General features: G+C 45.1%; 1 protein-coding gene across 6 annotated transcripts in view; it reads left to right on the forward strand.

Moving 5' to 3' along the window:
• RPTOR (regulatory associated protein of MTOR complex 1) overlaps window positions 1-13,791 on the forward strand; it is a 311,995-nt gene that overhangs the window by 232,090 nt on the left and 66,114 nt on the right. For 5 of the 6 annotated variants that reach the window (XM_073312077.1, XM_073312079.1, XM_073312078.1 and 2 more), the window contains 4 exons: window positions 734-851; window positions 2,416-2,556; window positions 3,050-3,208; window positions 13,380-13,498. The exons of the other annotated variant lie outside the window; for it this stretch is intronic. In XM_073312077.1, the coding sequence (XP_073168178.1) occupies window positions 734-851; window positions 2,416-2,556; window positions 3,050-3,208; window positions 13,380-13,498 (537 nt within the window). The remainder of the gene's footprint in view (window positions 1-733; window positions 852-2,415; window positions 2,557-3,049; window positions 3,209-13,379; window positions 13,499-13,791) is intronic. 6 annotated transcript variants of the gene reach the window in all.

The raw sequence follows: 13,791 nt of genomic DNA on the forward strand, positions 1-13,791 counted from the left end.
TGGGCCAACAGACACCGCTTTAAAGAATTTCCAGCCTCGGGCGTGTGGCGCACATGTGGACCCATATGTAGAATACTGATAGGGACCGTACAGCTGGAAGAACCTCGAGTTCAGTAAGTAACCTCCTCTTTAATAAATTGCACTTTGACAAACTATAGTAGAATTTGTACAAACTCTGTTGGTCTCATTGGTGCTCCCCTGGTGCACACAAGCCTAATTTACACTCACGTCTTTGTTAAAAGCCCTTTTACTTTGGTTGAAACACAACACCGGAATTCTAAATCAGAGTTTTTTCCCTCTAACTCTTCTTTGAATTTGTGCTAGAGTTCTGTTCCAGGCAGACAAGGGTCCATCTGACGGATGCGCTTTATTTCTAATGGCAGATTTCTTGACAGGCAGTGGTTCCTGCCTGGAGCAGGCTGTTTTTCCTGACAGGAGAGAATCCCTGCATTTTCAGTGATTAATATCCCCTCTGCTTTGATTGTTGGGTTTTGGTGTTGGGTATCCTTTCTTCTATATTGTGAATTATTCTGGCATGGCCTATTGGCCGGTTGTTTCCCCTCTTTCAGACACATATGTTCCTTGCAGCCAGTTGTGTGTCTCTCTCTCTCTCTCTCTCTCTCTCTCTCTCACACACACACACACACACACACACACACACACACACACACACACACACACACACACACACACACTAATCAAAGGTCTGTTTCTCTCTGCTTTCTATCCCCAGGAGCTGGTGGTGGCTTTGAGTCACCTAGTGGTTCAGTATGAGAGCAATTTCTGCACTGTTGCCTTGCAGTTTATGGAAGAAGAGAAGAATTATCCTCTGCCCTCTCCAGCTACCACAGGTACATCCTTTCCTCTGCTCATGGCCAGGGGCAGTTTTGATCCTTATAGTGCTTGGGAGTCTTAGCTGAGGAATTTGATTGCATGACCTATAGGCACCAGTACTACAAAGTTTAATGATGTTATGGGCAACTCTCACACCTGTTCTGCAGTAAAATGCATTACAGTGCCAAACTGCATCTCAGGGAGATCTCCCTCTGAAAAGACTGAAACGTGCTTCTGGCTCACCAGGGAGTCACGGAGACTGAAATCCCTGCTCCCCTGAGAAGAGATTTCTGCAGGTGCGGGTTAAAGCATGTTGTCAAGACAGTGCAGTGAAGCTTGCACTGATGTTACCCATGTTGCACTTGTTGGGTAAACAGGGGACTTGAGGCTCTCAGGCTGTTGAATTGATGCTGCCAAGGAGAATCCTCATTGTTCTACAGTGAGCCAGTCCAACTGTTTGTTACTTGAGAGACTCAGACAGGAGACCGTGAAGACCTTCATATTGCTATGTCCTGCTGCAGTGGGGCTGCATGCTCCAAAGCCTTTGGTTTGTGATCCTGCTCCGCGGTGCTTGATGTGCTATTTTTTCCCATCTCTTTCTTCCTTGTGTATTTTGCTTCATTTGAGGAACTGAAGGTCCTAGAGAAATTATTGCTGGCCTTTCATTTTTTAGAAATTAAATAAATTGGAACTCACCAGGAATAACAGAACTGTTGCGACAGGAACTTGCAGAAGAGAAGATGAACTATTTCCGCAATCAGTAATTAATCACTTCTTCGTCTGAAGTAGTGAATCATATTAGAGAACTAGTTTCCCCCATTTGTCCTTTCTGCTGCAGAAAATAATCATCCCTTACAGTTCCATAGCACTTTTCATCATCCAGAAGGATGCCAAAGTACTTTATCAGCGGGATGTTCAGGAAGCACTGCTCCCATCGCTGTAGGGGAATGCAGCAGATGTTCTGCAGCAGTAACATTACATAAGTGCTGTTAGGAATGGAAATGAACCCTGACTTTTCCAGTTGAAATTGCAGGTTTTCAGGGCATGAAGTGAAATTTGGCCAGGAAAACCAGGATTAAATAATCCTTTATTATGGAAAATATTCCCAGATTGTTAGTGAGCGGAAGCGATCAGCAATTCAGATGTAAGGCTCTGAAAGGTGTCCCCTCCAGGATCACGTTTGGGCATTAGTTCGGTATTGGCGTGGAGGGAAGGGTCAGCAGAACCACTGCCTGTCACACCCCTATTTTTCCTCTTGTCTTTCGTTCAGGGACTGACCAGGCTTGGCCCTGCTTAGCTTATGGGATGTGTAAGGACCACGGCCCAAGAAACATGGTGCTATGGTCTTTGTCCTTTATATGAACAGAGAGGATTGGGGCAGGGGGAGTAAAGATACCAGCCCTTTATCATAATTTGCTCTTTGTTTAAGGACAGCTGGCCGTGACTGAGCACCCTTCTTGTCAGTTGTTGGTTTTAAATTGTTTTAACCATTTGCACTGATCACACTACATTGCTGTGGGATGGCTGCTCCCCGGTTTCTCTTGTGATGACATGTACAATGGCTAAACCTTGCCCACACAGAGTGTGGGAGTTTGACGCCAGTGCGAGATGGTCCATGTACTCCGAGACTTCGTTCCGTCAGCTCCTATGGGAACATCCGAGCGGTCACCACGGCTAGGAACCTGAACAAGTCTCTGCAGAACCTCAGCTTGAACGAAGAATGTAAGATGGCTTTCAAGATGCTTTCATTTTTTCTTACCTCTTGTCTCACGTGAGACTTTGTTTTACTTTGTTCCTTTGCGAGTTCTTCCCTGCTGTGAAATCTCACGTGGAAAGCATCTCGAGCTGACTAAGTGTTATCGCATGGTATCCGGTTGCCAGCCCCGAGGGGAGATATAGGGAACCCCTTAACCTTAACCCTAACAGGCTGAAATTCTCTGTTCAATAGTATTGACTTTGAGCTACTGGAGACCAAGCAGGGCACCTTCTGATGCATGTGGTTTTCACCAGCCTGAGTCACTACTGAAGCCTTGATGCTTACCCTCTAATTAAATGTTCAGTGTTCAAAAAGAGGGCTTGGTGGATTTGCTTTACCAGAGGAATTTCTGTTCACTTGTTGAATGTCACAGGGTTCATAACGGTCAGCTGATGCTTGAGCAAAAACGGTTCTGTTGGTAGCGTTTGTGTTTGTGTCTCCCTACGTCCCTTTCGGCAGCTGGCAGCTCTGTTGCGTTTTCTCCCGGGAATCTCAGCACAAGCAGCAGTGCCAGCAGCACCTTGGGCAGCCCTGAGAACGAGGAGTATATCCTGTCATTTGAGACCATCGACAAGATGAGAAGAGTGAGCTCCTACTCCTCGCTGAATTCACTGATCGGTGAGTAGGGGCTCTTCCATCTTCCCTTGGCATTTCCTACTTTCTTTACCCGCCTCTGGTTTTGGCTCGAGATAGGTCACATTGTAACAGCAAGGGTTTTCCTTGTGGGTACGTGCAATCATGCTATCTGAGTGGGGTTGTATGAAGAAAGGAGAACGGGAGTTAACCTGAAGGTCTTGGGAGGTAGGGCAGGGAATGGGATGTAGCAACGACATAGCTGCATTTCTATAGTCGTAACCCTATCTTATGTTACAAAGGGTAGGATTCCTGCTAAGAACTTGAGCATGAAAAGGGTAGCATCTACTGGAATCTTACAGCCCCTGCAGCTTCATGGGCTAGGAAATGGATGGTAGGAAGGCTCTTCATTCCATGGACCTGATATCTGGGCTCAGTGGCATGGACTTCTACCCTCAGTTGCTTTTCATGTAAGCTGGGTTTAGTCTGCTACACAGCACAGTCTTCAAACCTTGATAGTCTCCGAGGAAGCCTTACCCAATTGATTTTCCAGCTAAGTGCATTTGTACATTATTACATGGGGGGTGAGAAGGAAAAAACCCTGGCTTTGTCCTAATTAGTTGGCAAGACAGCTTGGCATTTTACAGAAATGAGCTCTGAACAAAGAGTATCATGGGTGATCACTTTACATCCATTACCTCCCCAACTACATCCTCCTGGAGAAAGGTGAGAGAACACCAGCTGCAGCATCTATTGATCTGCAGAGCACCAAAGCTAAACAGTCCTGTTCTGCCCTGGAGCCTCAGCCCTCTTGGTAATACACTGAATGCTGCAGAGTTGAGATGTTGGTGCCTATAGCGAAGGAGGAAGGGAAATGGACTTGCATTTCCACAGCACATGGTTGATTTGCATGTTTGATGTCGTCTGGCATTTTTTGTATAAAACTGAACTGGAAGTTCTGCGCTAAACTCGTTCAGTTCTTTGATTATTTTTCTGATGGCTTTTTTAGGCAAGTCTGATAGCTACAGCAACATTTTTCTTTAGCTGATCATCTTTTCAAACTGGGGTGGTAAGAGCACAGCCAGCCAACATGCAAGGGTCCCAGTGTGTGGAACGGACGCTTGCTCCGTGGGCTGGAGAAAGCGCACATCAGAGAAATGATGCGGGAGGCTCATATCCTTCCATTATGGTCAGTTGTGTGGGTCCACGATCTTCTCCTAGCTTTAAAAAATCCCTATCCAACGTTGTCATATGGAGGAGTAATAACCTGTAGCAAATTGGTGAATGAAAACCCTGCACGCCACACTCCAGTACTAGAAATATTCTGGGATCCTGCTACCAAACAGATCAATTGACATCTATTGTAGACCATTAATGGATGACTGGAGGGTCCCCAGGCCCTTGAGACAGTTTAAAATTAATCGTGTCCCATCCTAATAAAGTATCGTTGTTAGACTCTTGAACAATCCAGTCACATGACGTAACAGATAATGACCCTGGTCCCTTCTGAGTGGGCACAACAGGATTGCTAGAATGCTGTTGTCCCTGTGGCAGGTTAAAACCTTAGCTCCCTTTCCTTGCTGACTCTCCCACCTATCTTTCCACTGGAAGGAGCTGCAACCTGCTTGATGGTTTGTTTGTGTTTCAGAAGAGCTTTACAGCGCAGTTGAGAAAGAGTCTAGGAATGAGCTGGAGATGAGTGAGGGGAAACTTAAGAAAAGAAAAAGCAATGCTCCAAAGCCTCCCTCATTCATATTCAATCAGGAAGAGCTCATATCCAGCTGTAAACAACATAGCTTATAGAAGTCTTCAAAATTCATAACTTACACGGAATCCCATTACCTTCAGCATTTGCCTGTTTAAAGCTGGAGTTTTTGTCATTTCTGCTAAAGAATTGCAGTCTCCCAAGCTGCTCTGTGCTAGGTCCCAAGAGAATTTTTTTTTTTTTTTTCAGAATTTCATGAACTCTGCCCACTGTGTTCAGGCGACCTGTTGCCATGCAGCAGGCCAGGGATTAAGTTGATCCTGTAGTGTCCCTCCTTGAACTAACAAGGCCAGCTGAGACTACTGTTAATTCAGATGGAATATATGGGCCCAAGAGTCAGTGGTGTTAACATGACCCCTTCACTGTCCAGCATTAAATACTGTTAAATAAGGTTCGGGGGTTGGTGTACAGAGACCTGAGCCTGCTTAATACCATGGCAAACACATTATTAAAAATCCTTTTAACCTTTTATTAAAGATTCAGAAAAGAAGCAAAAACAGTTAAAGAAATTGAAATATAGAGTACAAAGTAAGCCTTTCATTTTGCCAACGTTCCTTGTTCCCTTTCCCTTTAAATGTAGAATCTCTAAAGGAAAAAGCCCCTTGTTTGATATTCTCTTAGTAGGTATTAAACATGGTAATAACTGTCTTTCTGGGGAAAGGAGAAGTTAGCTGAGATGGGCAGAAGCTGGTGGTGGTGCTGATGTTGTTCCTAGAAGACAGCACAAGGCAAACGTACATAAGAGGGAAGAGAAAAGAACAACAAAGACAGAAAATCTGTCTCTTGTGTTCATTTTGCCTTGCAGCTCACTGCTGGAGAAACACAGGCATGGCAGATGGTCTTATTAGCTACTCCAAGCCCTGGCAAACTTGTACCAGTGTTGAGTTGTTCAGGGCATTGCCTTTATCTGCCTCTCTGGCCATAGATTTACTGCAGTGTTATAAAATATACCGCCTTGGTCAGCTAACCCAGACACTTACTAAACAGAAGGCAAAAGAAGAGGGATAGGAAAGAAAACAAATAAGGTGGGGAAGGAAGAGAACACACAACGGGTGTGTGTGTGACAGTGTCTCTCATCCCAGGTGATATTTGGGATTTAATCGGAGCTGGTGGAGATTACAGTGTCATCTGAGACCTTCTCTCTGGTCTCGTCTTATACAGACATCATTCAGGATATTAGAATGAAGAAGGTTCAGGGTCCCAGGAGATGGTGGGGGTGGTAGCCATGATGGAGAAACTTGCGCCCCCTCTTTCCCCCCTCTCATCTTTGTTAGCTAGCATTTGCATCTCTTTGTCTGTATTTTTTCCCCAAAAGTCTTTTTTATGGACCCCAAAAGGGAAAGATGGGTGGAATAGCCCATCCCCTCATTATTTTGTTCACCAATTAGGCCTAATTTCTGATACACCAACTTCAGTCCATTAATTTCTGGTCTCACACTTCTCTTGTTTACTAGGCATGATCTTAACACAGTCCTTGAGTTAAATTAGTAGACCTTTTCATTTAGACTAATTCAGTCTTTGTCTCTCTTTTCTCCCTTTTCCCATCAATGTTTGCTGTTAGAGGTTATTGTTTGCTGTTAGAAGGCCAACGGCATATTTGGCTATATTAGTAGGAGCATTGCCAACAGATTGAGGGAAGTGAATATTCCCCTCTATTTGGCACTGGTGAGGCCACACCTGGAATATTGTGTCCAGTTTTGGTCCCCCCACTACAGAAGGGATGTGGACAAATTGGAGAGAGTCCAGTGGAGGGCAACAAAAATTATTAGGGGGCGGGGACACATGATTTACAAGGAGAGGCTGAGGGAACTGGGGTTATTTTGTCTGCAGAAGAGAAGCGTGAGGGGGGATTTCATTACAGCCTTCAATTACCTGAAGGAGGGGGCGTTCCAAAGAGGATGGAGTGAGGCTGTTCTCCGTGGCGGCAGATGACAGAACAAGAAGCAATGGTCTCAAGTTGCAGTGGGGAAGGTCTAGGTTGGATATTAGGAAACACTGTTTCACTAGGAGGGTGGTGAAGCACTGGAATGGGTTACCTAGGGAGGTGGTGGAATCTCCATCCTAAGAGGTTTTAAGGCTTGAGAAAGCCTTGGCTGGGATGATTTAGTTGGTGTTAGTTCTGCTTTGAGCAGGGGGTTGGACTAGAGGACCTCCTGAGATCTCTTCCAACCCTAATCTTCTATGATTCTATGACTGTGACACTTTAGAAACTTTCACTCACTTCTCACAGTTGAGTTTACAATGCAGGTCAATTTGTAGGCCCAGTTATTAAAACATCACCATTCTCTTTCTTTTTTGAGCCCCCTTTAGAGGCAGCCAATTTTGTCCATCTTCCTTCCAGGTTATTTCCTTAAATCCTTAATTTGCAACAAAGAATGGACGCCATGTGCGGCTCAGAGAGGTGGGTATAAACTAAGCAAGAGCCATGCTTGGCATCTGCCCTGTCTGAGGAAACACACCCGACATTGCTCTTTAGTGCCTGCCCCTCTGGCAGGTGGAAGGAGCAGTAGGGACTTGTTTTATAGCTGTGGCCATGCCAGGTGTTTGAGAAAGGGGAAGAAATGAAAAAGGATTTTTGGGAGGAACAGGTCAGATCCATTTTAAAAAAACACAGCCCCTAATGTTAGGAAATACAGATCATTTTTGCCTAAAGTTTAACTTTCTGTCCTCTACATTCTTCAGACACACATCCAGCTATGATTAATTAGCATTCAGGGGCTTCTTTCTCAATTGCGGTATGTTTTATTAAAGAGTCCTTATTTGCACCCCATGCCATTTTGCTACAAGGTGCTCAGCGTTTAAATTTTCCTCTTATTTTTGCTTCAAATATTTTGAGGGGCAATCCAGGAAAGAGGAGTGAGTCCTTGAGCTGTGCATGTACAGTTCACCAGATTAGCTGGGTTCTGGCAGGTGACTGTCCCTTGGGTAGTTTTGGGCAGAAGAGTCATCTGTTTCTGACCTTCCATTGCCCTTAAGCTGGCACCAGAAAGAATTTTTGGTTACAACAGCTAGTTTGGGGTGGAGGCTAAACCTATTGCAGCCCTTTCCACAGCCAGATCTACCAGCCATTAATCTTGCCTCTTTAAATAGAAAAGGGGAGAAATTAGACATTGGTGTTGGGTGCCATGAGATTGATCACTTTTTTTTCCTACCCAAATGCTATGATTAAAGTCCCTCATTAGATGTGTCTCATGGTGAAGTGGAGATCATTGCTTGAAAGATAATGCCAAACGCATTCATCAAAGAGGAAAGGAGAAACTTGGAGCAATAAAATGCTGGAGATGGATTTTGTTTTCCAGTAGGAGAGTTCTAAGATCTAATTTGGATGGGGAGGGGAGACTATGCCATGTCATTCAGAATCCCTCCTAAAGGACTGGCTTAGAGCAACAGTTACAGTCAGAGGTGATTGTGATCAGACTGGGAGGGAGAAGCGGGGAGGCAGACCATAGGCAAATGGGAGAGTGAGGGAACAGAGTTGGGCAGATCTTGGGAGAGGGAGCGCTGACAATGGACTTAAATTTGCAATTAGACAATTCATTTAAAACCTTGTAAGTGCACATTTACACTGATGAGTAATTAGCTGACAGCAATGACCATATTGTTAGTAAGTATAAAATAGTAAACTAAGATACTGACTGTATTATGTGAAAACTAAATTCCACTCATAGACTCAAGCAATATTGCACTTCTTTATGCACTAAATATGCTGTAGGGTGTTCCATAACAAGCCATGCTCTACGTAAAGAAGGTGGAAAAGCCCGGTGGGATGGGCAAGGGCAGTGCTGGGAGAGCCAGGGCGCAGGTGTAAGTGAGGAGCTAGTGGGGTCGTGGAGTATGGGAGTAGAGCAGCATATTTCCCCCACTTCCCCGCCCCCCATTGTTAAAACTGAGTTGTCTTGGCCACAACCATACAGGTGATGGAACGTGTAAGGGAGACGGGGAGTGGGTTAGTGGTGCTGGACTCTGAAGGTCCCTTTGTACACTGTGCTCATAACGACCTCGACCCCGAGGTCTCTCCTTAAGGGCACGAACCTTTTTCCTCAAGTCTCCTCTGGGATTAGCGAAGCATTGGACAGCCCATGCTCTGCTGTGTGGGTCGCTCTTGGGGGGGGCTTTACATTCGCTTTCCCTGTGGTGCAGACTGCACAGCCTAGAGCAGTGGGGAAACCCTGGGCTTGGCAGCCGTCCTGAGCCACTCTTCCCCTACATCACCGGGACTAGCCCATTGAGCGTTTCTCTGCATTGCCATGTATTTTCGGAAGGCGCTTATAATAGATTCCATCACCAGCTTCATCTTAGAGCAGCTTTAGCCTTGGGAACTACTACTGCTCTGCACTCCCTGAGAGAGTAAGAGCCCAGCAGTCAGAGGGCTCAGAGTGGCTGGAGTGGGGAGGTCTCCTCAGGTTACCCCAGGTATAAGGGTAAGATTCGGCCATGGGTATTTTTAGTAAAAGTCAGGGACAGGTCACAGGCAATAAACAAACATTCCCGGACGCTCACGACCTGTCCCTGACTTTTACTAAAAATACCCTGGGGGCGGCGGGACAAACAAAGTGCTGCTGGGGCTTGCAGCTGCGCCAGCCCCCTGCTGCTCCTGCAGTAGGGGCCAACCACTGGTACTCCAGCCCTTGGGGGACTGACCCAACCCCGGCCGCTGCTCCGGTGGCCAGAGACCGCTGCTCTGGTGGGCCCTAGGCTTGGCCGCCGGTCAGCTGTTCGGTGGCTCTGGGGCTGGCTGCCGGTCAGCCATTCCAGCAGCCCCAGGGCTGGCAGCTGCACCAGCCCTGCCCCAGAAGAAGTCATGGAGGTCCCGGAAAGTCACGGAATCCAGACTCATAGCCTTACCTATGAATAGACCAAGGGTTCCACCTATAAACTGTGTAATTTCAGCAAGAAATGTTAATTCTCCAGCTGCTGTCATGCAGTATTTTGCCCCTAAGGAGTTGGGCTGCCACTCACACTTCCTGAAGTAGAGTTCACAGAGCCATCAGAATTTTAGATCTTTTCTCTATCCAAATCTAGGACTCACAGGATCTTATGTTTTACTCATGGGAAGAGAAGAGGGAGGTGGGGGATAAATTACAATGCAGAGGTGGGATTAATAGTGATGAGAATTGGGTATCAGGATCCCCATATACCTCTCACTATTAGGTCTGAAATAGTTCAGCTGTATGTGTCAGTCCAAAACTTGCTTTTCACTTCAGGAAGAACATGCAAAAACTAGTAAGAGCTGTTGTCTCCAATCGAAGATGCACAGATGCTGAGGTTTTGGTCAATTTGTGGGGTGTGGACTGCATCTCATTTTGGAGCTCCAGGTTTAGAATCACTGCAGTATTTAAGAGGCAAAAAACCTGATAAAGCCCAACCAAGGAAAGAGATTAAATAAAGACACTGGTGTTTTAACTTGTGTGTGCTGCACAGCTGTGCCCTTGCTGGACTCAGGTTGCAAGGCTAAAGATCTAAACCAATTGTGCTGCCCGGATGTTTGCTGTTAAATTGAATGAAGACTTATGCACGCCCGTACAAAACCAAAACAATCAGTGAAGAAAGGCAATTTATTTTTGACGTTCATAGCTGAAAGGAATCATTTTGTAAATCTGGTACTGCAAGGTCTATTTAACCAGTGTTGAATCAGTCCAACTAATTACAGAGCTGTCGTTTTAAATTAACTCTCCCCACTTGCCTAGTGCTTTGTCTGTGTCTCATGGATTTTTTTATTGTAGTCCATTATATGAAATGAAACCACTGTTCCCTCCTGCTGTCCGTATCTCCTTTCATTATCACTCTGACTCAGGTGGTTCAAGTTTAACAAGGAGCTGTCAGATGCGTCATTCAGCTGAACCCATTCAATGAGCAACTTTTGTTAGGGAAAAAATAATACTGTAGTGAGGGCTGGGAACACACCTTCAAGCACTAGCTCTAATGAGTCTAAAAAGCCTTTATAGAAATTCCCTCTGTTCTTTTCAGAAGCTGTTGAGCGCATGAGGAATTGCATTGGTGAAGTCCCCCGTCCCCATCCCCACCCAAAGCTTAGATGTATAAAAAGTATCTTGGGGGTTTTTCTTCCTGCCTGCGTCATGAGTGAGGGCGTTATCAGAGGAGCTGGAAATACTGAAAACTAGATCCCTCCTGCTCCCACCTTCTTCCCCCCACCCGCTTACTCTTTCTTTAAAAGAAACCAAACCCTTTAGATTCCCAGAAGCCCTTATGTAACTTCCAGCACAGACCCAAATGCATTGGAGGCAGAAAGCTGAGCAGGCTTCAGGGAGCCTTTGCAGCAGTGTTACGTGGCTGGCTGCGTCCGTGAATGGTACACTTTTTTCCCCAGGCTTTTATCACTTTGTCTGTCTTGTTTGAGTTGTTTTCAAGGTGAATTTGGTGCTTGTGAAAACTCAGACTAACAACAGTTGCCTCTAGCCTGGCAAACACAGGAACTGTGCCATCTTCTTCTGATTATCTTTGGGATTGCAGTCCTGGTCTTCTCCGGAGCAGAGACTTGCTTTTTTTTCTGATGATTTTTCTTTATTTTAAATATGAATAAACAACTTCTAAGGATGGGGATAAATTTTTGCCTTGTGGTCAAAGCCAGAATTTGAACCTAGATGTGCAGAAGTGGAAGACATGCTACACTCTTCCCCGTCACCAAGCAGAGCCACCTAACCCTTATTCCCCCAAACTTGCACCCAGTGTATCAGTGTTGCCTGGTTTTGAACACTTCTGGTTATGGTCTCTGCAAACATAGAGACAAAATGGAGCATGAATCTTTTTGGAGTCTGGTTCATCTTCACCTGCCATTACATCATGAAGGGCAAATTTGACATTGTTTCATCTTTGTGTAGCCCCAAATTGTTTCTAGGATCAGTGACGATCCTGTGTGAACCCTACGTATTGGAAGAGTGATGAAAGCTTGTGACAGTTTGATATACTGACAGCCTACGGTCCCACTGGCCAGCATGTTACTGTTCAAAAGGTGTCGTCAACTGTGTAGTGCCAAAAGATCTGCATACACAGCTCTTGTTAGTGTTAACAGACGTTACTCTTGTAAATCCCTTGGGCTCTGGTGGGATGAGAGGCACTTTAATTTGGAGGTTGTGTGAGGCCATGGAAGTTACTTGCTGCCTTGCAGTTTGCAGAATGCCCTGTCACATCATGGTGAATTTTTCTGGCAAAAGGGAGATTCCCTTGTGTAACCTAGACAAGCATATGGAAAAGAGTGCGGTCTGTGCGCTGCTCAAGCTTGTAACTGCATTCGGCTTTCATTGTGGGCCAGAGTTCAAAACTGAACCGTCAGCATCTATTTTCTCTTGGCCTGAGCGTCAGGTATAGAAGCTATCCAAGGTGAGTGCTTGCTTGTCAACCAAGGGACTGCATCTTCCTAATGTAAAGCTTTATATTTAGATGCCTTGGGAAGCACATGGGGATATTGGGCAGCTTTCCACACCATTTACAATTCACTGTGACTCACTTGAAAATCCTATTTTAGTTCTCTTTTGTCACTACCTTATACTTAAATGGCTCTGCTCCCAAGATTGGTGTTATAACCCTAGTACATGGCAAATGATGTAGGAGGTGTAAAAGAAATTGCTAATGTGCCTAAAACTAGTCAAATAAAATGTTCACAGGAGCCTTCTCAATCATACAAACTCTTATTTATATGATGTGTAAGGTGCATTTATACTCCCTCCCAGTGCATGTACTAAACAGCAGAAATTCAGTGATCAAGCTGGTAATTAACAAATTGACTTAGTTGCAGTTTGAAGGATTGACTCTCAACCTTCCACCCTGTAAAATGAATCATAGGACTGGAAGGGACCTCGAGAGGTCATCTAGTCCAGTCCCCTGCACTCATGGCAGGACTAAGTATTATCTAGACCATCCCTGACAGGTGTTTGTCTAACCTGCTCTTAAAAATCTCCAATGATGGAGATTCCACAACCTCCCTAGGCAATTTATTCCAGTGCTTAACCACCCTGACAGTGAGGAAGTTAATGAAGAGCCCTGATACCCCATTATTAGCATTTACATGTTAAATACACCTGTGGAATGTATAAAGTCCTGAACGTACCAGCTGCGTAGCTAACCTTTAATAGGGCAAAAGGATTTTAACAAATGTATCTGTTCAGAGAGACTCCAGACTTCCTACCCATTGAGTAGACTTAAGATGGTCAAGTGGCTTGGTCCAAGGGACTAGAAAATAAGTATTTTGGATGCTAATTCCGGGCAGATATTCTTTCTGTCCATAACCCTTGCAGACTTCCCAAAGGGATCCCACAGTGGGAATTTTCTTCTATTTCTTGGACTGGGTTTGAGTGCTTACCTTGATCTTCTCTAACTGCCATTGTAAAGTTCAAGAGCAGCTCTTGTCTCATGAGGAAATTAGTCCACATCAGAGGCTTGGGGGTGAGTGCTGATTTTTGATTTTTGTGTGCTCTCCGTGTTTTTCTGTCCTAGGAGTTTCTTTCAATAGTGTTTACACCCAAATTTGGAGAGTCCTCCTACATCTGGCTGCTGACCCCTATCCTGATGTCTCAGATGTGGCCATGAAAGTGCTCAACAGCATTGCCTACAAGGTATGACTGCCAGTCTTCATGTATCTCTAAGCTCTTATGTTTTGAGGTTTTTTCCATACTCAGGCAAAGTGTGGGTAGACTGAATCTGCGTATGCCTGGTTGGAAGACTATGGGAAGTGACTGTAGCTCAGTCTGAGCCAGGACAGTACTAGTAGAAAAGAAACTTTAACATTCTAAAACTAAAACACTCAGATGAGCTCCTGGCCAAATAAAAAAAGACTATTGGGGGGAGAGGCTGGAATTATTTCAGAGATGCCATTATTACCTGTGGGCCTTAAAAACTGAGTTTTGCT

This window comes from Lepidochelys kempii, chromosome 14, assembly GCF_965140265.1.
Source record: "Lepidochelys kempii isolate rLepKem1 chromosome 14, rLepKem1.hap2, whole genome shotgun sequence".
NCBI lineage: Eukaryota > Metazoa > Chordata > Testudines > Cheloniidae > Lepidochelys > Lepidochelys kempii.